The sequence below is a fragment of the Garra rufa genome, chromosome 22 (genome assembly GCF_049309525.1).
Source record: "Garra rufa chromosome 22, GarRuf1.0, whole genome shotgun sequence".
Lineage (NCBI taxonomy): Eukaryota > Metazoa > Chordata > Actinopteri > Cypriniformes > Cyprinidae > Garra > Garra rufa.
This window is the reverse complement of record NC_133382.1, coordinates 34676289-34702298: the sequence shown is the minus strand read 5'-3', so window position 1 is coordinate 34702298 and position 26010 is coordinate 34676289. Positions and strand designations below refer to the sequence as shown.

Here is a 26010-nt window from a genome sequence, read left to right as displayed (position 1 = left end):
TTGATTTTTGACCACTGTACTGTGCATTTTAACGATTTACTCCTGGAGCCATATTTAAATTCCAGTATCTCTGGAACTGAACCATATAGGGCCTTAAAAATAAAGATGCTAAAAGGGAAGTTTGTTAAGACCCAATATCTAAAAAGGCATTAAGATATCATTATTACTCCTCGAGTTACAGGCATGCAAACTTTGGAGAAAATTTTTTGAATGTCACCATTGGCATATGATGCAACAATGATTGCTAAAGTCAACAGATTTTGGAAAAATAACATCATGATGCTGCCATCTTTCATCATTTTTACCACCTAGTAATTTGACTCTAAATCTCAGGTGAAAATTGCCATTTTGACCCCCCTCAACAAAATAGTGGATTACTCAGTAAATATTCATCTATGACTATATCACTATACATATCTATCCCTCTTCAGAAAGAAATATAAGCAAAATTACCAATTTTAACAGAGGAAGATTTTGAAATTTGTTTGATTTGACACAGAATATTGTAAAATATTATTGCAGATCAAAATAATGGTTTTCTACTTGAATCTATTTTAAAATGTCATTTATTTCTGTGATAGCAAAATTAAATTACTCCAGTCTTCAGTGTCACGTTGTTTTAATGATGATTTGGTGCTCAAAAAACATTTCTTATTATTATCATTTACAGCATTTGTTTGAAATTGTTGTCAGTTTTTAATGGTAGACTTTGGCATTATAAACCCATCAAAGTATTTCTGTGTGCACTAACTGTGTTATTCTCTCACAGGTAACTGGTACTGTGGGAGGCATGCAGAGCGGCCTAAATGAGCACTTGTCTCGACTGGGCGAGATCTTTGCCGCACGGGGAGACTTTGTGCAGACGCTGCAGTTCATGCAACAGATGTCAGACAACATCATTAAGCAGCTACTTGGGCTTCCAGATTGGGAAAAGGCGAAGGTAGACCTGGCCGCCATAGCTGATCAGACAGCATACGTGGAGTATTACAGGTAATGATGAGAGCTTCCATAATGTACCTCTCCTGGAATGAATTTTCTGTGCAACACAGGTTTATTTTCTACCTTTGTTTTGTAAAAATTGCATCCTTGACTTTTCATATCCTTTTAAGTGTGGTTGAGTGAAGTGCCATAGTAGTCCATCAACTGCTAATGCATGACGGCATATATGTACAGTCTGTTTTATAACCGCATTTAAAGCCATTTCCTCGTGTTAGACACTATAGATCACACGTTATTTACTGCCTCAGCTTCACCGCTGGTCATCCATCAAAACATCTGCCAGTGCCGCATTTTTATTCCTGTCATCTTTCCACATTGCAGATGACAGGTTGATAAGTGAAGATGTCACAGTTCTTTAGTTTAGGTTGCCAGAAAAGTTCGTCTTTGATAGGAAGCCTATTAATATAGCTGACACACGATAGCGATAATGTGAATGTGGTGTGCATGTGTCGGCGAGCAGTTTATAGGAAGAGACGCGTTCATCTACTCCCCTCTGACAAGGTTTCAGCATATGAAATATTAATACCTATAGAAGTTGTTCATCTATTATGAATTATTTCCAGAGACAGAGAGCTCTCTGGAGTGGCCTGGGCAGAACACACACGCTAACAAGAAGATTTTATATCTTGGCGATTGCGCTTTTGTAGCTTGGAAAAGTCTCAGTCATGTTTTACTTAAGTATATAACTTGAAATGTAAGCTAAGATTCATGAGGAGAAATAAAAAATGACACAAATTGAACAACTGTTACCATGAAAGATAGCATACACTACCAGTCAAAAGTTTTTGAACAGTAAGGTGTTTTATGTTTTTTAAAGAATTCTCTTCTGCTCACCAAGCCTGCATTTATTTGATCCAAAATACAGCAAAGGCAGAAATATTCTGAAATATTTTTACTGTTTAAAATAGATGCTTTCTATTAAAAAATATTTTAAAATGTAATTTATTTCTGTGATCGAAGCTGATCAAATCATTCTAATATGCTGATTTTCTGTTTAAGAAACATTTTTAGTGTTATTGTTATCAATATTTAAAACAGTTGAGTGCATTTTTCTTAGGATTCTTTGATGAATAGAAAGATCCAAAAAATTATCTGAAATAAAAAGCTTTTGTACTGTATAATAACATTATACCGTATACCAAGTATTTTTTTATTTTTTTATTTTTTGCTAAAAAAAATACTTTTATTTAGAAAGGATGCTTTAAATTGATCAAAAGTGATGATACAGCATTTATAATGTGACAAAACATTTCTATTTGTTCTGAACCTTCTATTCGTCAAAGAAACCTGAAAAAAAATCTACTGTTTTCAGCATAATAATAATAATAAATGTTTTTTTGAGCAGCAAATCAGAATATTAGAATGATTTCTGAAGGATCGTGTGACTGGAGTAATGATGCTAAAAAGTCAGCTTTGAAATCACAGGAATAAATTACATTTTAAAAGATATTCAAATAGAAAACAGTTCATTTATATAATAAAATATTTCAAAATTTTACTGTTTTGCTGTATTTTGGATCAAATAAATGCAGGCTTGGTGAGCAGAAAAAATGATGTTTTCTTAAAAAAAAACTGTTCAAAGACTTTTGACTGGTAGTGGAGCTGATTTTCTGTTCAAGAAACATCATTATCAATATTTGAATATCAATATTCCTTTTTGTAGGATTTTTTGATGAATAGAAAGATCCAAAAAATTATCTGAAATAAAAAGCTTTTGTAACATTATACACTATACCATTCAAAAGAAGGAGGGGGGAGAAATTATAGAAATTAATAGTTTATTTTAGCAAGGATGCTTTAAATTGATCAAAAGTGATGATAAAGCATTTATAATGTTACAAAATATTTCTATTTCTATTTCTTCTGAACTTTCAATTCATCAAAGAAACCTGAAAAAAATTCAAGCTATTTTCAGCATAATAATAATAGCAGTTTTTGAGCAGCAAATCAGAATATTAGAATGATTTCTGAATGAGCTTTGAAATCACAGGAATAAATTACATTATAAGATATATTCAAATAGAAAACAGTTAATTTATATAATAAAATATTTCTAAATTTTACTGTTTTGCTGTATTTTTGGATCCAATAAATACAGGCTTGGTAAGCAGAAAAAATATTTTCTTTAAAAAACTGTTCAAAAACTTTTGACTGGTTGTGTAGCTTTTATACTGACATGGGCTTTAGAGAATCTGATATGATAGAAGAAATGTTTAATATTTTTATTAGAAAAAATTCTAGAAGAGATGCATTTAAGATACTGGGATTGTTTTTCCCAAGAGGAAAATCTGAGAAGCAGCTCTGTGTGAAACAGCTGAGAAATTAAAGAGATTGTGTTTATCATTTTTCTTGCACAAACTCCTGCTTCTTACCCTGTTTATTTTTCACACATTTTGATTAACAGTTTCTTAACTTGGCAATCCATTGTGTGAATTCTCGCCAGCATCTCCGATCATGTCATTCAATGTTTATTCATAAACTGCTTATAAAAGTCTTCATCTGCTGTTTTTTCTTTCTTCCGAAGGTGGTTAACATACCTCCTGATACTGATCTTGGATCTGGTCATATGTCTCGCCGCTTGTTTGGGACTGGCCAAACAATCTCGCTGGCTGCTTACTACGTGAGTACAAACATGACGTTACTTTGGATTACCATAAGATGATAAATACAGTAATTACAGACAAAAATAATACAAGTTCAATTATACTATCAAGGTTTCCTTTAATGTTCAGAAAACCTCCTATCCACGACCATTTGTTAAAAATATGCAAAAACTACAGTCAGAAACCAAAAACATTTCATTTTAAGTTAGATCAGGAATGAAAATGGCTGGTTTGCCACAAAATATCTTGGCTAGCTCTTCCTGTAGGAGGAACTTTATCTCAGGGAAGAAAAACAATAATGAAAAATGTATGATATGACCCCTTTTATAGTGTTACGACATAAGATTGAATAGAAAGAAGTTAATTAAAAGAAAGATCAAAAAGAAGAGAACAGCAGAGTCTTGTTCTCAACGGATTGTCTTTAATACACCTGAAAAGAACAGAATGTTTTTCATTACACTTCTCATCTAAATGATAAATTAAAAAGGAAACCACTAGCTTAGGCGTGAGTAATTGTTTAATTTATCAGCTGGATTTTACAGCATAGAATTTCCTAAAGTAGAAAGTGTGTCATTTCTGAGCATAGAAAGCTGGATGTCATGTTCAGTATAAAGTGATAGTGAAGCGTTGGAATTGGTCTGCAGTCTAATGGAAATAAAGGGATTATGATTTCAGAGAGATCCTAAAATTCAGTGATGGTGTATATGATACAAACCCTTCGTTAATAAAGATTCATGGGGAACAAAATCTGTGGAATAAGCTCTGTTGAGTACTGTCTACACAAATTTCTCTCATACACAAACACAAACAAAACTGTTATGCTTATGCATGGTTAAATCTCATGAAAACAAGGTCACATTTCAGCCCAAAAAATATTATTATTATTATTATTATTATTATTATTTTTAGGTTTTGTTGTACATAGGCTTTAAAGGAGAAGTTCTCTTCCAGAACACAAATTAACAAATAATTTACTCACCTCCTTGTCATCCAAGGTGTTAATGTCTTTCTTTTTTTTTTTCGTCAGTCGTAAAGAAATTATGTTTTTTGAGGAAAACATTTCAAGATTTCTCTCCAAATAGTGGACTTCTATGGTGCCCCTAAGGTTGAACTTCCAAAATGCAGTTTAAATACAGTTTAAGAGGGCTCTAAACGATCCCAGCCGAGGAAGAGGGGTCTTATCAAGCAAAACAATCTGTTATTTTTTTTAAAGAAAATTACAATTTATATACAGGTGCATCTCAATAAATTAGAATGTTGTGGAAAAGTTTTTATTTCAGTAATTCAACTCAAATTGTGAAACTTGTGTATTAAATTAATAATGATGATTTGGCTCACATTTAACTAAAACCACCAATTCACAACAAATCTCAACAAATTAGAATATGGTGACATGCGATTCAGCTAATCAAAATGGTGGGGAAGACTGCTGATCTAAAAGTGGTCCAGATAACAATCATCGACACCCTTCACAAGGAGGGTAAGCCACAAACATTCACTGCCAAAGAAGCTGGTTGTTCACAGAGTGCTGTATCCAAGCATGTTAACAGAAAGTTGAGTGGAAGAAAAAGATGCACAACCAACCGAGAGAACCGCAGCCTTGAGAGACTTGTCAAGTAAAATTGAAAGTAAACTCGGGGGCACCATATAAGTCCACTTTATGGAGAGAAAGCATAAAATGTTCTCCTCCAAAAACATAATTTCTTTACGACTGAAGAAAGAAAGACATGAACATCTTAAATAACAAGGGGGTGAGTAAATTATCCGTACTGTATTATCTGTAACTGATTTCACTTCATAACCCAAATTTGACATCAATTGGTAAACCAACATAGCTTAATTGTTTATTGTTTATGGTGTGTGTGCAGGATGATGGTCTGCGGTGTTCTGACTCTGATATTGAGTTGGGCGTCTCTCGGAGCTGATGTGGCCACTGCAGTGGTAAGTACAAGATAACAAGACTGTTATTTAATCAGTGATTCTGTTCAGGTCAATTTCTTGAGATATGAAGAATTCAAGACAAACACATTCAAAGTACTTCATGTGATTTCATATGGTTGTGTATTTGTATGTGACATTATTTGACTTTTATATGCACTTGAGGCGGGTCACAGTCAGTCCATTGCTATCAAAAGCTTGTTTATGTGGCAGAGCATGACAAATAATAGTCAACTGCTGTCTGCTTGCCTGAAGGAGGTGATAAAATGCCAATTTATAGTGTTTGATGTGGGTGTGTGTGCAATCGAAAGCACTGTGGTTCATGTGTTTATTGGGAAAAGAGTTAAAAGTGGCAGATTTCATTAAACCACATCAATGAAGGAGGAGGAAATAAAAGAAAGGGCAAGTATTGTAAAAAAAAAAAAACTGTTGGAATTCTCTTCTTTTACAATTGACACTAGGTCTCTTCCATGATCTTTTTCCAGCTTAGTAAAACCAAACCTTTTAACCTTTTTTTTCCTATTGTAGACTAATTGTGGTCTCGGTAAGACCAATGGAGAGAATTCAGCTGGTTTTGTCCTGTTGGATACAATCCAATCAGTTTTTGGCAAAGTTTATGGCCAAGTGTGATTCATTTAACTTTAATATCCCCTCTATTTTCTCTTCAAACTATTTCACCCACTCACCCACTTGTTCTACTACTCATAACTGTAACTGGCAGTTTATGAATGCAGTTTAACAGCTACCCACAAACCAATTATATCCATCAAAAAAGCAAACAGTATGAAAGAATCAAAAGAGCTTGTCAGTGGAACTTGTTGCTAGTGCTGTGTGTGTTTTGCTGTGTGAAAAATTACTGTTCATGCGTTGCCTACAAATCTATTTTCAAATACACAAGTGTTCCAGCAAAGTGTTTTTACCACGTTGTTATGAAAGCTTGTTTCCGCCACAGAATAAAAATATAAAAAGGTATCTGTCAGCCGAAATTATTCATTCCAAAATAGCAAAAAAAAAAAGCTCTTTCGGTGTTCGGCCGTATAAGCTAAAAGGCAGAATAAATTATACCGAACAATGACGTGATGCGATCAAATAGAGGCGCGCACTAATGCAGCAAACATGTTGGCAGTGTGGAAGCATTTAAAACTGTCCGAGAAAGATGCAAAAATCATTACAAGCAACAACAGCGAGAGACTTTAGTATCGCATCGTATGTCTTCCATGAGAGGAGAACGGAGTGGTTGTTGCTTGTTACTGTATGATGACTGAAGTCACGAAATGGCCTTAAACCATTAGTAAATAAACTACAGAACGTTATATTGTCTAATACACACACAAATTGTATTTATTCTGACAGGGTTAGCCAGGGTCAATGTCCAAAGCGCGAGGAAAATCTGCGCTGAAACAGTGTAATGAGAATCATTCAGCCAAAAGTAGTACTGAGGTCTTCTTCCAGGTTTCCGCCTAGGTAAAGGTCAACATTCATAAATGTTAGTATTGTAATTTTACTGTTGTTCTGTAAAATAAAATATAAAAGTAACACAAAAATATTGATAACAATCATTACAACAGCTCTGTTAATACATTTATTATAACATTCTCCTTTGCTCAGCAAGGCTGCATTTATTTGTACATTAAAAACACATGCCTGATTCAAAAAGGGGGTCTTAAAAATGGCCATAGAATATTATTTTACTAACTAATTTTAAGTTAAATTGTGCTTTGTTGGTAGTCTATAATGTCTACCAGAATGTTAAACATGTTTAGTGTTAAGTAAATATTTTTAAATTGTTGTTTTGTAATTGATTATTTTCTTTGAAAAGCAAGACAAAACTGTAAAAAGTTTTTTTTTTCAATAGTGAAAAAAATAGCAAAATACACTAACGGTCAAAAGTTTGGTGTCAGTAAATTTTCCTTCTTCTTCCTTTTTTTTTGAAAGAAATTAATACTTTTATTCACCAAGGGTGTGTTAAATTGATAAAAAGTGATAGCAAATACTTACATTGTTAGACAATATTTATATTTTGAATAAATGCTGTTCTTTTGAGCTTTTTATTCATCAAAGAATCCTGAAAAAATATTGCAATTTCTAAATAAATACTTTGCAGGGCAACTGTTGCAATATATAATCCAATATAGATCCAATATAGATCATTCTAATAATAAATCAGTATATTAGAATGATTTCTGAAGGATCATGTGACACTTAAGGCTGAAGTAATGGCTGATGAAAATTCAGCTTTGCATCACAGGAATAAATTAAATTTTAAAGTATATTACAATAGAAACCATTATTTTATATTGTAATAACATTTCGCAATGTTACAGTTTTTTTTCTATATTTTTGATTAAATAAATGCGGCACTGATGAGCATAAGAGACTTTCTTTAAAAACAGTACAGCTCTTACTGACCGCAAACTTTTTATCGGTAGTGTACATGGGGAAAAACTTCAGCCCGGTGTATTTTTTTTTTCGACTTCGGCCAAGAATTTTCATTTCGTTGCATCCCTAGTATCTGTTTTTTTTTTTTTTTTTTTTTTTTTTTTAATCACAATTCAGACTGTTTTTCTTTTTTTATTTTGAGTTTATATCCCACAATTCAGTCTTTTTTCTTCACAATTCTGAATTCACATTAAGTCCAAGTTGTAAGATATAAATTCTCAGTTTTGAGAAAATGTCAAAATTGCAAGATGTTTTTTAAACTGTGAGGAAAAAGTTGACAAAGTCAGAATTACCTTTCAATTTTAGACTGTGGCACAAAAAAAAGACAGAATTGTCCAAAAAAAGTTTATATATTAAAATTCTAACTTTGTTTCTCAGAATTGCAAGAAAAAAGTCTGAATTGTGAGATTAAAAGGATGCAATTACCTTTTAATTTTTTTATCCCATGGCAGAAACGGACTTCCATAGTATGCAGCCTGAATATAGTGAGAAAGTGTTGTTTTCTTTAGTTGCATTAAAAAATAAACAAGTGTTGTTTATTTGTCTGTATTTTAGAGTAATCGCTTAAAAAGTTTCACATGATATAAATTTACCAAAACCATTATAGTGGGGACTAAACAAAAAATTTGACTCACAAACTTAAAGGAATAGTTCACTCAAAAATGTAGAACACAAAGATTTTTAACTCAAACCGTTGCAGTCTGTCAGTCATATAAGCAGATAAACATCAAATTATCCCTTTAATGTTTATGTGCTTTTTTACAAAATATTACTATGATGTTGGAAACACAGTAGAAAACATTGAAATATACACTCACTGGCACACCATGTGTACTGTTTACAGATATACTAATTTCTGTTTCTCAGTGTGTGACTAATTTGGTTTACTTCCAGGTTGCAAATATTTCCCCTATCATCTCATTAAGAGAGAAATGTAGATGCGCCACCTCTTCAGCATCAGTGGACACGCTCACTTCTCTGTAATGAACTCATCTTTCCTGCAGGCGTTAGACACAGACACACAGGGCTTTGATCCTGTCTTCACGGGTAATGATTTAATGCATAACACAAGGTATTGAGCCTCAGGAGTTCAACTGGGTGTGGACTTGCCTTTAAACTTCCTTGCTCTGAGACCAGATGAGGGGAGTGTTTTGAAGTTGATGGACGAGTATCACTGCAGAAAAATGCTCCTAATGAGTTGCAATGTGATAAAGGCTGAGAAGTTAAAAATATTGAAGGCAGTAGAATAATTGACATGTGGTGGACATGTGGTTTTTTGAGTCTTTTAAGAGAAGCTGCTCCTGGTAGACTGGAACAATAATGTCAACATTGAATGCAAATGTATTGTTGACAGAAATATGTGTTTCTTTCACAGCCTGGGGATGTTTATGTGCAGACTATATGTGAGAGTGTGTGCGTGTGGTGTTTCTGCATGACTGTTATTTCCTTAGACAGACATTATAGCATAATGTCTGCATTCCCATTTCCGATACAGCTGCCTATACAGTATGTTTGGAGTCTGTGTGATTTGACTCGTGTTGTATGTTCCTTCCTGTCTAACAGATAGCTGTTTGTTTGGACCCGTGAGTTTATTCTACAAGTCTACTGTATGTGTGCACTTCCTGTGTCAATTTATGTCCCTTCACCTATTGCCCCAAACATCCTGCAGTAACAGATGTGTGTTTAGCTGAAATACATTTATACAAGCATTTTGGAATGGTATATGTTTATTGAATATATATACACTATGGTTCAAACGTTTGGTGTTAGTAAGATATTTTTTAAATAAAAAATTATGCATTTATTCAGCAAGAATTTAAAAAAGTGTAACATTAAATGAAAGGCTTTGATTTTTAAAACCTGAAGAAAAAAAAAATTGAGGAAAAATATTAAGCAACTACATCATATTGGAATGATTTCTGAAGGATTATGTGACACTGATGCTGAAAATCCATCACCAGATTTAATCTGTTTTAAAATGTATTCAAAATGAGAAAACATGTATTGTAAATTGTAGTAATATTTCACAATATTACTATTTTTGCTGTATTTTTTAATCAAATAAAATGTAATTTTTTCTTTAAAATGTAATTTATTCCTGTGATCAAAGCTAAACATTCAACATTTGAAACAGTTCAAGAAAATTTGTTATTATTATTATAATTATTAGCAATATTTAAAACGGTTGAGTACACTTTTTTAGTATTCTTTGAATAAAAAAATCCAAAGATCAGCATTTATCAGAAATAAAACGCTTTTGTAACATTATACACTAAATAATTTAAAAGCATATATTTTTGGAGGGGAATTAATTAATACTATAATGTAATTAAAATGTAATTAATGTAGAAATTAATAGTTTTATTTACCAAGGATGCTTTAAATTGTTCAAAAGTGATGATAAAGGCATTCATAATGTTACAAAAGAATTTCGGATAAATACTGTTCTTCTGAACGTTCTATTCATCAAAGAAACCTGAAAAAATCTACTCAGCTATTTTCAACATCATAATAATAATAATACATATTTTTGAGCAGCAAATCAGAATATTAGAATCATTTCAGAAGGAGCATGTGACTGGAGTAATGATGCTAAAAATTCAGCTTTGACATCATAAATAAATTAACATTTAAAATGTATTTAAATAGAAAGCATTTATTTTAAATAGTAAAAATGTTTTTGCAAAAGAGACTTTTTTAAAAAACATGAAAAATCTTACCGTTCAGAAACTTTTGACTGGTAGTGCATATATAATATTTATATTTAATTTATGTGTGTTTTGCGGTCTAGGGCACAAGCGATTTCTGTGTTGCACCAGATAAATTCCTCATGAACCAAACAAAAGATGTAGTCAGCTCAGGTGAGTGTATTTCTTATTCTGAATGTATGTACTGTATGTCGGGAGAAAAACAGACATGGACACTTACACACACACATAGACACACAGTCATGGCCGGCTCATTTAATCTCATATTATGAATGGGGATTATAGTTCTTCAGTGAACAAATTTGCATGAAATGGCATTTTTACACTATCAAGTGCTTGAATAGTTTAAAGGGTTAATCTGTGAGACCTTTAATCCTGCTCCATAATCACTGTGACTGAATACATCGGTAAAATGGCCATTCCTGTGATTATGTAACTTTAATCCCGTTCTCAGCCATAATATGTTCCTGCACCACCAGACAGCCAGAAGCTCCCTCAGGTACTCAAGGACAGAGCCTCCCAGAGGAAAAAATCATTCTGCAGAGGCTTCTTTTTCATAGCGCTTGCACTTCTTAAAGAAATAGTTCGCTCAAAAATGAAAATAATACCACACATCTGTCTAGTATAGTGGATGTCATTCATCAAAACTTTTAATCTTAATGATGACCAGATTTTAAATGTCATTTGTGATTTTTTTTTTCTTTCTTATGGTCTGATGCTGATCGTAATCCACTTATTGTTTTTTCTTCTTTTCTAGATATTGTGCATTATTACCTGTACTGCAGCCAGACGCTCCCCAACCCGTTTCAGCAGGTACTATGTTTAATAGAAATCAATTCAATTATCACTTCTGTTCTTTAATTTCCTCCTAAAAATGGTCTTCAGTAGAGATGTGATTTATAAAGTATTTAAGGATGCTTTTTTTGATTCTCAATTTACTTGATACTTGCAATTGCAAGTTATAAAGTCAGACTTCCGGCATTTAAACTTGCAACTGCGATAAAATAAAGTCATGATTGTGAGACTTGAACTTGCAATTCTGACTTTTTTCTCAGAATTGCGTGTTTGTATCTTACAATTCTGACTTTTTTCCCTAATTGCAAGTTTATATCTTGCAATTCTGACTTTTTTCCCTAATTGCAAGTTTATATCTTGCAATTCTGACTTTTTTTCTTACAATTGTGACTTTATATCTTGCAATTCTGATTTTAACTTGCAATTGCTAGTTTATATTCTGCAATTCTGAGAAAAAAAGTCAGAATTGCAAATGTATATCTCGCAATTCTAATTTTATTACTCGCAATTGTGAGTTTATTTCTCACAATTCAGAATACAGAATTGCACGTTTGTATCAATTCTGAGCAGTGTTGCCAGGTTTGATTTTGAAAATGCAGTCGTGGGAAAAATTACCAGCCACGGGTTGTGTTTTTTGGGCTAGATTTATAATGTACTGCGGCCGTCTAAAGTTTATCTATAGACAAATCAAAATGAAAATAGGTTCATTTTACTACTGTCTATTATATTTGGAATGAATACCCAGAAACCTAAGAACGGAAAGACGGATGTCACATCACAAACTATTAGGTGAGGTTCACCCACAGCATCTTATTTGACAAAAAATGCAATGTTTTGTTGTAAATTTATTTTTTAAAAATGTTCAAGTTTTATTTGTCCATTTAATTTGACACGATTTTTGTATTAATTATAAATACAAAATAAATAAAATGGAAAACACAGAATTTAGGGGAAAATAACAATTAAAAGGCTCTAAATTAAAAGGTGGCTTAAAGGAGTTTATGAAAAAAAAATATGTTTACATTCATTCTCAGGATCTAACAAACACGTGGAAAACATTTCCTTCCATCATATTAATGGTAAATAAATATTTAGAAAAATACTGATATAGTATGAAGATATGGAAAAAAATGTCATAATATTTCTGGCCATATCACCCTGTCCTAATATTAAAATTTATCATGCAAAGTGCTAAACATCAAATTGAAATTGAGGAAAAGAAAAAACTAAACTAAACTAAAATAAAATACAGATTTAATTATTAAAAATGCACATACTACAACTAGTTTTCTATCTTTTTTGGCAGATTTTGTGTAATTTTTCTGGGACCTGGCAACCCTGATTCTGAGACTTGTGTGAAAAATATCGCAGTTAAATTGTATTTTTTATTCAGTGGCAGAAACAGGCTTCCATATTTCAACACTTACAAACTAAATTATGAGTTTTTATGACCGATTTGTTAAAAAGAAGTGGTTCATAAGAGTTTTTGTTCACATCTTGCTTGATGTTGGTTACATTTAATGCAGTTAGATGAATGTTTATTTATTGTTTTTTGTATTTTTGTTTGTCATCACATTTCTTTCAAACTGCAAACTCACAATTTATCATTTTTCATTTGACTTAATTCTGATTTCTTAATTCTTTTAATAATTTAGAGAATAAGAAAGATGTTTTTAAGCAAACATATTACATATTATAACATGTTTTTGAAACTGAATTGAGTCTTTTTGATTGATTCAATAAAAATAAAGAGTTCGTAAGAGTTTTCTATATATTTGTATATCAGGAAGTGCAATGCAATATAAAGATGTGTATTTGTTTTCTTTTGTTTTATTGTTTCTTATTACATTGTTTTCAGACTTCAAATGCACAACTCATTATTTATATTTTCATGGAGTTATTGATTTAGCAACAGCATCCTAATTTATAAAACCTCATAAGTAACTAATTTGAGATTATATTGGGTAAAACAGCCAAAATGCATTTTTGTCAAATTAGATGAAACCAGTTTTATCAATATTTTCGGTCTTGAATGACTTATAAGTCTTCCCATCAAAATGCATTATGAGATTGTCTTCTCTTCAAATCATAAATGTAATGCTGACCAATGTGGCTGAATATATAGACTACCTTAAAATGCTTTTTACATTTTTTAGGTAGCTCGGTAGGTTTTAAAACAGTCAGTGACTTACTTCTTAATTCCTAAATCTAGCTATCAGTCACTCCGGCTCACTTATCAATCTCTCTTTCTCTTTGTCTTTCTCTTTGCTCTTTTCCTGACTTTGAGTCTTTCTCCCTCACTTCTCCTGTCTCTCTGCATCTCTCAGGGTTTTTAGGTCAGGCAGTAAAAGGCCAGTGTCCTATATCTCAGCTTGCTGCAGTTCAGCTTGACTTGCTATAACAGAGAAACTGTAGACAGACACCTCTTTCAGATCAATAGAGTTGTCACAAAGATAGAGAAGCACAGATGTTCGTAACGAGATCAGTTGCTTGTCTTTTACTTTCGCACACATACGCAAGTCGGTCTGTGAAGAACTTCTTCAGCTTTTTTTAACATTACAATATTCTCGTAATGAGATGGATGTCTTTGTATCTTAATTCCCTTCTCATGTTCGTCTTGGTCTAATCTTGGTTTTATTTTCTAATCTCCGTTTATTCAGACTCAGACGGTCTCTAAATCTCTCATTCTGTCACTCATTATTTGTTTTAGTTGAGTAGTACATTGCTTTTTATTAGCTGTTATTTGCCTCTCATTTTCATGTGTGGTCTGAGATAGAGATGCATTTCCGCAGTGCGTTAATTTACTCTCAAATCAAGACAAGAGTGTGAACATTGTACAAAGTGGATTATTTTAATCAGGTTTAATCAGGTTTTAGAAGTGATTATCTGCGGTGAATCTTACTGGTGAATCTTGCAACAAACAAAAGCCTAGGTCATATTTCATCAGAAAATCAAGGGCAATATATACTGTTGATATATTAAATTAGGGCATCACATTATTGTAATGCAAGGAATATCATCCCTAAAATATACTAACATAACTGGAATCTGTAGGTTTTTATTTTATTTTATTTTGTTATATTTTATTTTATTTATTTGGGTAGATGTTCTGAAAAATTCTAAAATAATATTTTATTTTATTTTATTTTATTTTATTTTATTTTATTTGGGGAGATGTTCTGAAAAATTCTAAAATAATATTTTATTTTATTTTATTTTATTTTATTTTATTTTATTTTATTTTATTTTATTTTATTTTATTTTATTTTATTTTATTTTATTTTATTTTATTTTATTTTATTTTATTTTATTTTATTTTATTTTATTTTATTTTATTTTATTTGGGGAGATGTTCTGAAAAATCTCTAAAATTATTTTATTTTATTTTATTTTGAGAGATTTTCTGACATTTATATAGATTTCAGAGCTGACAGTATTACCAGCTCTTTTTATCTGTGGATGGTGCAGTTTCTCTCTCTGCTGGTAGGGAGTGGAACTGCATGAGTCCCTTTCATGATAAACTGAACCTATGATGTGTAAACTGTGGATGTTGTGTTTGTTAGCCCTTAAACAAAACGAACTGATCCTGAATTAGTTTGTTTTGCAGTCCCTGACTGTCTTCCAGAGATCACTGACCACCATGCAGATCCAGATCCAAGGTCTCCTGCAGTTTGCGGTGCCTCTGTTCCCCACAGCTGAGGTGAATATGCATGATGACAGTCACTATACAGATTAACATAGACTTATGCATTCAGTTTAATACTATGTGCTCTATTCAGTATAGTCTGTAGTAAAAACATTTACCATAAATTATTTATTTTTATGCATTTAGCAGATGCTTTTATTCAAAATAGCTTACATTGCATGTTTAAAATTCATTTAAACATAATAATATTGAGTGAATTTCATATATATGCAAAATTCACTATATATATAACTTAAGTTTTACAACATTCTAGCCCACATTGTTTTATGTTGTTATTATTGTAATGAAAGATTATTCATTTTATTTAGACAACATAAAAGTAGTAGGAAATTTAATGTAATATAATAATTCTTCAATGTCACATGATCCTTCAGAAATCATTCTAATATGCTGATTTATTATCAATGTTGCAAAAAAGTTGGGCTGCTTAATCTTTTTTTTTGGAACCTGTAATACTTTTTTCAGGATTCTTTGATGAATAAAATTTTTAAAAGAACAGCGTTTATGTAAAATAGGAATGTTTTCTAACAATAAACACCACTTCTCAAAAGTTTGGGGTCAGTACATTTTTATTCTTTCTTTTTTAAAAAGAAATTCATACTTTTATTCTCCAAGGATGTGGTAAATTAATAAAAAGTGATAGCATAGATTTACATTATTATAAAAGATTTATATTTTGAATAAATATTGTTCTTTTAAACTTGTTATTCATCAAAGAATCCAGGAAAAGAATCACAGGTTCCGAAAACAAATATTTGGCAGCACAACTGTTTCCAATAATAAATCAGCATGTTAGATTAAATGTATTGTAATTTAATTTAAAAAAATATGTAAAGTTTAATGGAAAAACTATTATATATATATGTGTGTGTGTGTGTGTGTGTGTGTGTGTGTGTGTGTGTGTGTGTGTGTGTGTGTGTGTGTGTGTGTGACCCTGGACCAGTCATAAGGTTAAATAAAGCTTAATAAATAAGCTTTCTATTGATATATGGTTTGTTAGGATAGGACAATATTTAGTCGATATACATCTATTTGAAAATCTGGAATCTGAGGGTGCAAATAAATCAAAATACTGAGAAAATCACCTTTAAAGTTGTCCAAATTAAAATTTTAACAATGCATATTACTAATCAAAAATTACATTTTGATATATTCATAGTAGGAATTTTACAAAAAAATCTTCATGGAACATGATCTCTACTTAATTTCCTAATGATTTTTGGCATTAAAGAAAAATCAATAATTTTGACCCATACAATGTATTTTGGCTATTGCTACAAATACAACCCCAGCAACTTAAGACTGGTTTTGTGGTCCACGGTATGCTGTTTCACTTTTTTCTTGGTGAAAAAAGCTGTATGAATAAATGCATTTTATTGTGTTGTTTAATTTTTCGATAGCAGTTGTGTCTGTTTCTTTTCAGAGGGATTTATTGAGTATTCAGCATTTATTGAATAATTCAGAGGCCAGTTTACATCAGCTAACTGCGCTTCTAGACTGCAGAGGACTCAATAAGGTACCGAGCACACGTACATGTTCCACCTGCTTCTATCTAATATGATGCTGCGAGATTACTGAGATTTTAGCAATTAGTAAAATGCATCTAAATCTCATGTGGGGGTGTGTGTGTGTGTGGGGGGGGGGGTGTACCTGGTATTCATCACGTTGTGGGGACCAAATGTCCCCACAAGGATAGTAATACCAGTAGATTTTGACCTTGTGGGGACATTTCTTAGGTCCCCATGAGGAAACAGGCTTATAAATCATGCACAATGAGTTTTTTTGAGGAAGTAAAAGTGTGCACAATCTCCTGTGAGGGCTAGGTTTAGGTGTAGGGTAGGTGTAGGGCGATAGAAAATACGGTTTGTACAGTATGAAAACCATTACGCCTATGGAATGTCCCCATAAAACATTTAAACCCAACATTGTGTGTGTGTGTGTGTGTGTGTGTGTGTGTGTGTGTGTGTGTGTGTGTGTGTGTGTGTGTGTGTGTGTTTGCAGGACTACCTGGACGCTCTGATAGGTGTGTGTTATGATGGTGTAGAGGGGTTACTGTATCTCTGTCTGTTCTCTCTGCTGGCGGCCTGTGCCTTCTCAGTCATGCTGTGCGCCATCCCGAGAGCATGGAGACAGATTGCCAACAGGTACAATACACACACACACACACACACACACACACACACACACACACACACAGAGATTGCATTCACTTGCACTGTCTATACTGCACTTAAAGGATTGGTTAACTTTCAGAACAATAATGTACAGATAATGTACTCACCCACTTGTCATCCAAGATGTTCATGTCTTTCTTTCTTCAGTCGTAAAGAAATGATGTTTTTTGAGGAAAACATTTTAGGATTTCTGTCCATATAATGGACTTCTATGGTGCCCCCAGGTTTGAACTTCCAAAATGCAGCTTAAATGCAGCTACAAAGCGATCCCAGCCGAGGAAGAAGGGTCTTATCTAGCATAACGACAATGACAATTTATATACTTCTTAACGTCAAATGCTCGTCTCGTGCTGTGTCTGCGATGCGCAGATTCGGGTCAATATAGTTAGGGTATGTCGAAAAACTCCAAAAACCATCTTGTTTTCTTCCTTAACTTCAAAATGGTGGCAGAAGTACTGAACCAGTGTTTACAAAGTGAACATACCAAGGAGATTAAACGACCTGTACAAAGAAAAGGTGAAACAGCGTTGTTGGCCGATTTGGAAGTTGAAGATAAAAACGAATTTTTTTTTTTTTTTGACAAACCCTAACTGTATCGACTCGGATTACACAGACTACGCATGAGCATCACAGACAAGACAAGACAAGCATTTAAGGTAAAGAATAATATAAATTGTCAATTTGTTTCGAAAACAACCAATTGTTACGCTAGATAAGACCCTTCTTCCTCGGCTGGGATCATTTAGAGCTATTTGTAGCTGCATTTAGACTGCATTTTGGAAGTTCAAACCTGGGGGCACCACACATATCCATTATATGGAGAGAAATCCTGAAATGTTTTCCTCAAAAAAAATCATAATTTCTTTACAACTGAAGAAAGAAAGACATGAACCTCTTGGATGACAAAGGATGAGTACATTATCTTTAATTTTTTGTTCTGGAAGTTGAATAGTTGGCCCAAAAATGAAAATTCTGTCAGTAATTGCTCATGTCGTTCCAAACCCGTAAGACCTTTGTTCATCTTCAGAACACAACTTAAGATATTTTTAATGAAATCCAAGAGAGCTTTCTGACCCTGCATAGACAGCAATGCAGCTGACACGTTCATGGCCCAGAAAGGTAGTAAGGATTTAATTAAAATAGTCCATCAGTGGTTCAACCACAATTTTATGAAGCTACAAGAATGCTTTTTGTCCGCAAAGAAAAAAATAACAACTTTATTCAACAATTTCTTCTCTTCTGTGTCAGTTTTTCACTCGCATTGAAAAGTACAATGTTTACAGTGTATACAACGTTTTTCTTTCCATCTGCACCAGAGATAGAGATTACGATGACATTGATGACGGAGACCCGTTTAACCCTCAAAGCCGGCGAATGACATCCCACCATTCGCACCAGGCCAACATGCATAGCTTCTGCAGCTACAGTAGCAGCATGGGCAGCCAAACCAGCCTGCACCCTCCAACACAGGCTGTGACCAACGCACCTCTGTCAGAATATATGTAAGAGTCAACCTTAGACATGATTTATTCTTTTTCATATTCTGTGATATCCTGTATTCAGATTGATGCGTCTGATTTTGTGTGACAGCTCAATTCAATAACTTGTGGATGTAATAGAAGGAAGATATTGATCGATTTTCCTTTCTTGAGGAATATTAGATGAAGTTCACTTACTTTGTTATTTCTAAGATGCTTATTTCCGTTCTCCTTCCTCACTCTGTCTTGAACTCCCTGCCCTCATTTTCTCTTTTCATTCATCATTGTGTTGTTTTGACAGGAACCAGTCTGCGCTGTTTGGAGGAAACCCGCGTTATGAGAACGTGCCTCTGATCGGGAGGGGATCTCCTCCTCCTTCGGTGCGTTGGGCTCCAGAGGCCAAGTCCTCCTCATGACCACACATACACTCATGCTGACACAAAGACAATGATTCAGACCAAAGATTTAACCTTTTTTCATAATCATTTTAAGGGTCAACATGAAATCAAAATTGGCCATGTGTTCACTACTGTTCAAAAGTCTATTTTTTTATTTAATTAATTAAATTAATGCTTTCATTCAGAAAGGGAACATTAAATGAATTAAAAGTGGGAGTAAAGACATTACAAAACATTTCTATTTCAAATAAGTGCTGTTCTTTTGAACTTTCTATTATCAAAGACTCCTAAAAAAAGATATCATGGTTTCTACAGAAATATTAGGCAACATGATTGTTTTTGATCGAAGCCTGTTTCCGTCACTGAATAAGAAATAAAAAATGGTAATTGTGATTTTTTTTTTACCTCACAATTAGGCCTTTTTATCGCAATTGCGAGTTTATCTCTTGCAGTTCTGACTTTTTTCACAATTGCAAGTTATAAAGTCAAAATGGCGGGATATAAACCTTTCTAAACAATTCTGACTTTTTTCTCGCAGTTGCGAATTTGATCTCACATTTTTCTTTACAATTGTGAGTTTATATCTTGCAACTCTGACTTTTTTCTTACAATTAAGAGTTTCTGGCAATTCTGACTTTTTTTCTTGCAATTACGAACTTCTTGCAATTCAGACTTTTTCTCGCAATTGAGAGTTTATTTCTCACTATTTTGACATTGTTTTTTCGCAATTGCGAGTTACAAAGTCAAAATGGCGGGATATAAACCTACAATTCTGACTTTTTTCTTGCAGTTGCGAATTTTATCTCACATTTTTCCTCACAATTGTGAGTTTATATCTTGCAATTCTGACTTTCTTCTTGCAATTACGAGTTTCTGGCAATTATGACTTTTTTTCTTGCAATTACAAATTTCTTGCAATTCAGACTTTTTCTCGCAATTGAGAGTTTATTTCTCACTATTTTGACTGCTTTTTTTCACAATTGCGAGTTATAAAGTCAAAATAACAGAATATAAACCTACAATTCTGACTTTTTTCTTGCAGTTGCGGATTTTATCTTACATTTTTTACTTTTTTTCTCACATTTTGAGAAAGTTTACATCTTGCAATTCAGACATTTTCTCACAATTACAAGTTTATATCTCGCAATTCTGACTTTTTCTTGCAATTGAGTTTACTTTTTTTTTGCAATTGTGACTTTAAATCTCAATTTTTTTACTTTTTTCTTGCAATTACGAGTTTCTGCCAATTCTGACTTTTCTTGCATTTGTGAGTTAAAATCAATTTTTGTCGCAATTCTGACTTTTTTCTTGCAATTACGAGTATCTCCCACAACTCTGACTTTTTTCTTGCAATTGCGAGTTTTTGCACAATTCTGACTTTTTTCTTGCAATTGTGAATATCTCCCACAATTTAGACTTTTTTCTTGGAATTGTGAATATCTCCCACAATTCAGACTTTTTCTTGCAATTGTTAGTATCTCCCAAAATTCTGACTTTTTTCTTGCAATTGTGAGTTTTTGCACAATTCTGACTTTTTTCTTGCAATTGTGAATATCTCCCATAATTCAGACTTTTTTCTTGCAATTGTATCTCCCACAATTCTGACTTTTTTCTTGCAATTGCGAGTTTCTGCAAAATTCTGACGTTTTTTTCTTGTAATTGTGAGTTTATCTCTCGCAATTGAGATTTTTTTTCTTGCAATTGTGAGTTTATCTCTCGCAATTGAGATTTTTTTTTTCTTGCAATTGTGAGTTTACATCTTGCAATTGTGAGTTTGTATCTCACAATTCTGACAATCTCATTTGCGAGATTTACATTCAAAATATGAGGAAAAAAGACTGATATGTTTTTAGGATTGCCACAGTTCTCACAGACTTAACTCGTAATTGCAAGCCAGAATGGTGAAACTCACAAAAAGCTACAATTACCGTTTCATTTTTATATTTTTATTCAGTGGTGGAAACTGGCTTCAATAGTTTTCAACATTGATAATAAGAAGAAATGTTTCTTAAGCAGCAAATCATATTAAAATGATTTCCGAAGGATTATGTGACTCTGAAGACTGGAGTAATGATGCTGAAAATGTATCTTTGACATTACAATAATAAATAGTTTAAAAATATATTAAAATTCAAAATCAGTTATTTTAATTTAATAAAAAAAACTTACAAACCCCATCTTTTGAACAGTAGTGTACTTCTTAGTACTAATTCTCGATATCATTGTGCACAATTCATGTGTGCACATCGTCATTCAAATTAGACCATGTGTGAAGAGAGTACATAGGCTAAATTTCGACTTCATGTTGACTTTAAACATTTTCTATATGTCCTTTTTATAGCCAGTGGCTTTCTGCTGTCTTCTGCTAATAGCTTCTTTTACGGTTTTTCTTTGTTTGTCCGTATGTTTCTCTGTTTGTATGTTTCTGTTCTTATTTTTTCCTTCCTTATTTCAACCAAAAAATAAAATTCTTTTTGGAGCTTTACTCTCAGCCATATAGAAACCGCGTAAGTTGCTGTATGATTACAGTATCATTGTCCCAGTCCCTTTGTTCTCTGATCCTTCCCTTTTTTCTTTGATTTCATCTGTTGTTTTTCCCCATGAGTTTGAATAAATTCTGTGTGGGTGATTTTTCCCTTTTTCACTCCTGGCATGGATCCTCATAGACATACCCACATACAGTATGTTGTATGTTAGACACAGATAAGCTACGTAGAGCACGCCCCCTATTGATAGGAGGTCAGGATGCATTTACAAAAGCTGTCAAATTGTAGTGCTGTCTGGCCACTAGCATGCCTTACAAACCCTTTTGTTAGCTAACTTTGTACAGGTTTAGATCAACATGAAGGTGAGTAAATGATAGAATTGATATTTTTACAATCCTTTAGATATTAACTAGCTAAAAACCCTGTCTTAGCTTCATCAGTAAACTTGTAGTCCACACCAAACACAAAAAGTGTAGTTCATTTTCATTTCACTCTTTAAAAATGGCTTGTTTGCTTGAATGTTCTTACTGATCTACAGTGGTGTGAAAAAGTGTTGGCCCCCTTCCTGTTTTTTTTTTTTTTTTTTACATGTTTGTCACACTTTAATGTTTCAGATCATCAAACAAATTGTAATATTAATCAAAGATAACACAAGTAAAACATGGCTCTGTCCAAATTCAGGGTCTGCATCCTACTTAGGATCCTTCCTACCCGGTTGAAGGAGGAGGGGTCCTCCGACGACCACAAAACCTGGAAGTAGGTGTCTGTGAATTTGGACAGCCTACCCTTCTTTCAGTTCCCTCCCTTACCCATTGCTCATATCCTGTCGCCTAGCAACCGTGACAACGCTAAGCAAGAAGACAACCGCTGTAAAAAAAAAATTTTTTGGAAACGCCAGTTTTTTAAAATTTACATCGAAAAGCATATTCCTCTCCCGCTACGCTACCGCTTGCTTCGCCTGCCATTATTTAAAAATTCTGGAAGCGCTCTGCCGAAAGGAATTATGGGATAGGTAAGACGGGAAAGGATCCACCAGACCCATCCTTCCAATTCGGGGAAAAGGAGGACATATTTGTTGGCCGCATTTGAAGGTTCCTACAAATTTAGATAGCCTTCGTCACGGCGCTGTGACGTAACATCCTTCACATGAGTCCTCCGACGGATGCAGACCCTGAATTTAGACACAGCCTATAACTGTGGTTCAGTTTCTCTAGCCACACCCAGGCCTGATTACTACCACACCTGTTCGCAATCAAGAAATCACTTAAATAGGACCTGCCTGACAAAGTGAAGTAGACCAAAAGATTCTCAAAAGCTACACATCATGTTGACATCCAGAGAAATTCAGGAACAAATGAGAAAGAAAGTAATTGAGATCTATCAGCCTGGAAAAGGTTATAAAGCCATTTCTAAAGCTTTGGGACTCCAGCGAACCATTATCCACAAATGGCGAAAACATGGAACAGTGGTGAACCTTCCCAGGAGTGGCCGACCGACCAAAATTACCACAAGAGCGTAGCGATGACTCCTCCAAGAGGTCACAAAAGATCCCACAACAACAGCTAAAGAACTGCAGGCCTCTTGCCTCAGTTAAGGTCAGTGTTCATGACTCCACAATAAGAAAGATACTGGGCAAAAATGGCCTGCATGACCGAGGTCCAAGAAGAAAACTGCTGCTGAGCAAAAAGAACATAAAGGCTCGTCTCAGTTTTGCTAGAACATATCTTGATGTGGCTGTTTTGCTGCTTCTGGACCTGGAAGACTTGCTGTGATAAATGTAACCACTGAATTCTGCGGTCTACCAAAAAATCCTGAAGGACAATGTCCGGCCATCTGTTTGTGACCTCAAGTTAAAGCGAACTTGGGTTCTGCAGCAGGACATTGATCCAAAACTCACCAGCAAATGCACCTCTGAAAGGTTCAAGAAAAACAAAATGAAGACTTTGGAGTGGCCTGCAGTAGTCAACATTTGAAATGGATCAAAAAAGTTCATCAAAGTTGTCCTAAGACCTAAGAACGAGTATTGTTTTGATTTTAGAACAACTTTGATGAAAGGTTTTGATCCACTTGAAATGTTGACTACTGTAGTCAAAGTCCTGACCTGAATCCTATTAAGATGTTGTGGCATGACCTTAAAAGGGCGGTTCATGCTCGAAAACCCTCCAATGTGACTGAATTACAACAATTCTGCCAAGATGAGTGGGCCAAAATTCCTGCACAGCGCTGTAACAGACTCATTGCAAGTTATCGCAAATGCTTGATTGCAGTTGTTGCTGCTAAGGGTGGCCCAATCAGTTAAGTTTAGGGTGGCAAACACTTTTTTACACAGTGTGATTGTTTGGATTTTGGATTTTGTTTTCCCTTCATAATAAAAAAAACGTGCATGTTGTGCTTACTTGTGTTATCTTTGATTAATATTAAAATTTGTTTGATGATCTGAAACATTATAGTGTGACTAACATGCAGAAAAATACAAAATCAGGAATGGGGCCAACACTTTTTCACACCACTGTATATATTGTCAGTTTTTGACTCCTGTGTTGATGTTTTCCACAGTACTCTCCAACCATGAGAGCCACCTACCTCTCCATGACCGAAGACCAGATCAGACACTTTGGGGAGGATTTCCGAGCATAGAACTGATCTGTTGTCCTCTAGTGTGAGTCTTTACATGCTGGAAAACATGGACACATTTAAAACTGTCACGCCAGCATGTGTGCGCCCTCTTCTTTGTGTTAAAGGAGCACAGTCTGAGAGGAAAACACCATTTAAAGAGCACTCTGTGTGTGTCCGTACAGGTGCTTGCATGTCTGTGTGTATTTGTCGATTATTCTGATGGTGCGATGCTTCTTTTCCCTCACTACTGACACATTTGTGAGGTGCTGAAATATCCTCTCTCTAATAATCTGTTTTATTTGTAAGTTACGTTTACACCGTATTTTTCATCAGATAGACTGTTGGTCTTCCCTATTGCCTTTTCAACTGCAGAAACTGTTTTGACGAGGGTAACAAAAACTATTAACTACTCTTTATATTAAGTGTCTTTAACTACTATGTACTAACATTTAAATTAATCATTTGATATAAACACAGAAAAAACAATAATATTGCAAAATGTTATTAATAACGGGTTTTATTTTAATATACTTTAAAATATAATTTATTCCTGTGATGCAAAGCTGAATTTTCATCAGCTGCAACTGCAGTCTTAAGTGTCACATGATCCTTCAGAAATCATTCTAATATGCTGATTTATTATTAGAATTATCAGTGTTGAAAAGTTGTGCTGCCAAATATTTTTTTGGAACCTGTGATACTTTTTTACAGATGATTTGCTGAATACAATGTTAAAAAGAACAGTGTTTATTTAAAATATAAATCTTTTCTAACAATATAAATCACTTTTCTTTATCAATTTAACACATCCTAGTTGAATAAAAGTATTAATAAATAGTATAATTTTTTTCTGTATTTTTGATCAAATAAATGCAGCCTTGATGAGCATAAGAAACTTCTTTAAAAAACAAAAAATCTTACTGATCCCAAACTTTTGAACACTTTTTGAGCATATATACATATATATTGCATAAACTACTCATACCTACATCAGAATAATAAAAATTGTACAATTTTTTTTTACTATTTATATATGCTTTAGTAATTTTATTTTCAAAAATTTAAATAAACCTGAAGTGAAATTTGTATTACAAAAAGTATTTTATTTAATTTTAGTTAATAACACTGACAAACACTGTTTTTCCACAAATGAATAAAATGTTAAGAAGAGTGTTTATTCAAAATATAAATATTTTCTAACAATATAAATCTTTGCTATAACTTTTTTAACACATGCTAGTTTAATAAAAGTATTAAAAATAGCATTTCTTTTAAAAACAAGAAAGAATAAAAATTTACTGACCCCAAACTTTTGAACAGTACTGTATATTGTTAGAAAAAAATGCTGTTCTTTTTAACTTTTTATTCATCAAAGAATCCTGAAAAAAATCACAATATTACTTTTTTCTGTATTTTTGATCAATATATATATATATATATATATATATATATATATATATATATATATGCATCTATTGCATAAACTACTGCTAACTACATCAGAATTTTTTTTACAATTTTTTTTAAATTTTTTTTACTATTTATATATACTTTAGTAATTTTAGTACTTAAAATGATTTTCAGAAATTGAAATAAACCTGCAGTGAAATTGTGTTCCAAAAAGTATTTCGTTTAATTTTAGTTAACAATAACACAGACAAACACTGTTT

General features: G+C 33.1%; 1 protein-coding gene across 4 annotated transcripts; it reads left to right on the top strand.

The window, feature by feature from the left end:
• The first annotated feature begins 774 nt into the window (after window positions 1-774).
• ttyh2 (tweety family member 2) lies at window positions 775-25916 on the top strand. Of its 4 annotated transcripts, none has more exons than XM_073828122.1 (12): window positions 775-990; window positions 3524-3619; window positions 5471-5543; window positions 10771-10840; window positions 11445-11500; window positions 15078-15182; window positions 16612-16704; window positions 17190-17332; window positions 18679-18864; window positions 19142-19220; window positions 21719-21745; window positions 24281-25916. In XM_073828122.1, exons 1-12 carry the CDS (start codon window positions 791-793, stop codon window positions 24359-24361), a joined length of 1209 nt encoding a protein of 402 aa, XP_073684223.1. In that variant the 5' UTR covers window positions 775-790; the 3' UTR covers window positions 24362-25916. The 4 variants fall into 4 exon arrangements, with proteins under 4 accessions (XP_073684223.1, XP_073684224.1, XP_073684225.1 ...); XM_073828123.1 differs by having other exon boundaries at window positions 15090-15182; window positions 24281-25915; XM_073828124.1 differs by lacking the exon at window positions 21719-21745 and having other exon boundaries at window positions 24281-25913.
• Window positions 25917-26010: the final 94 nt, after the last annotated feature.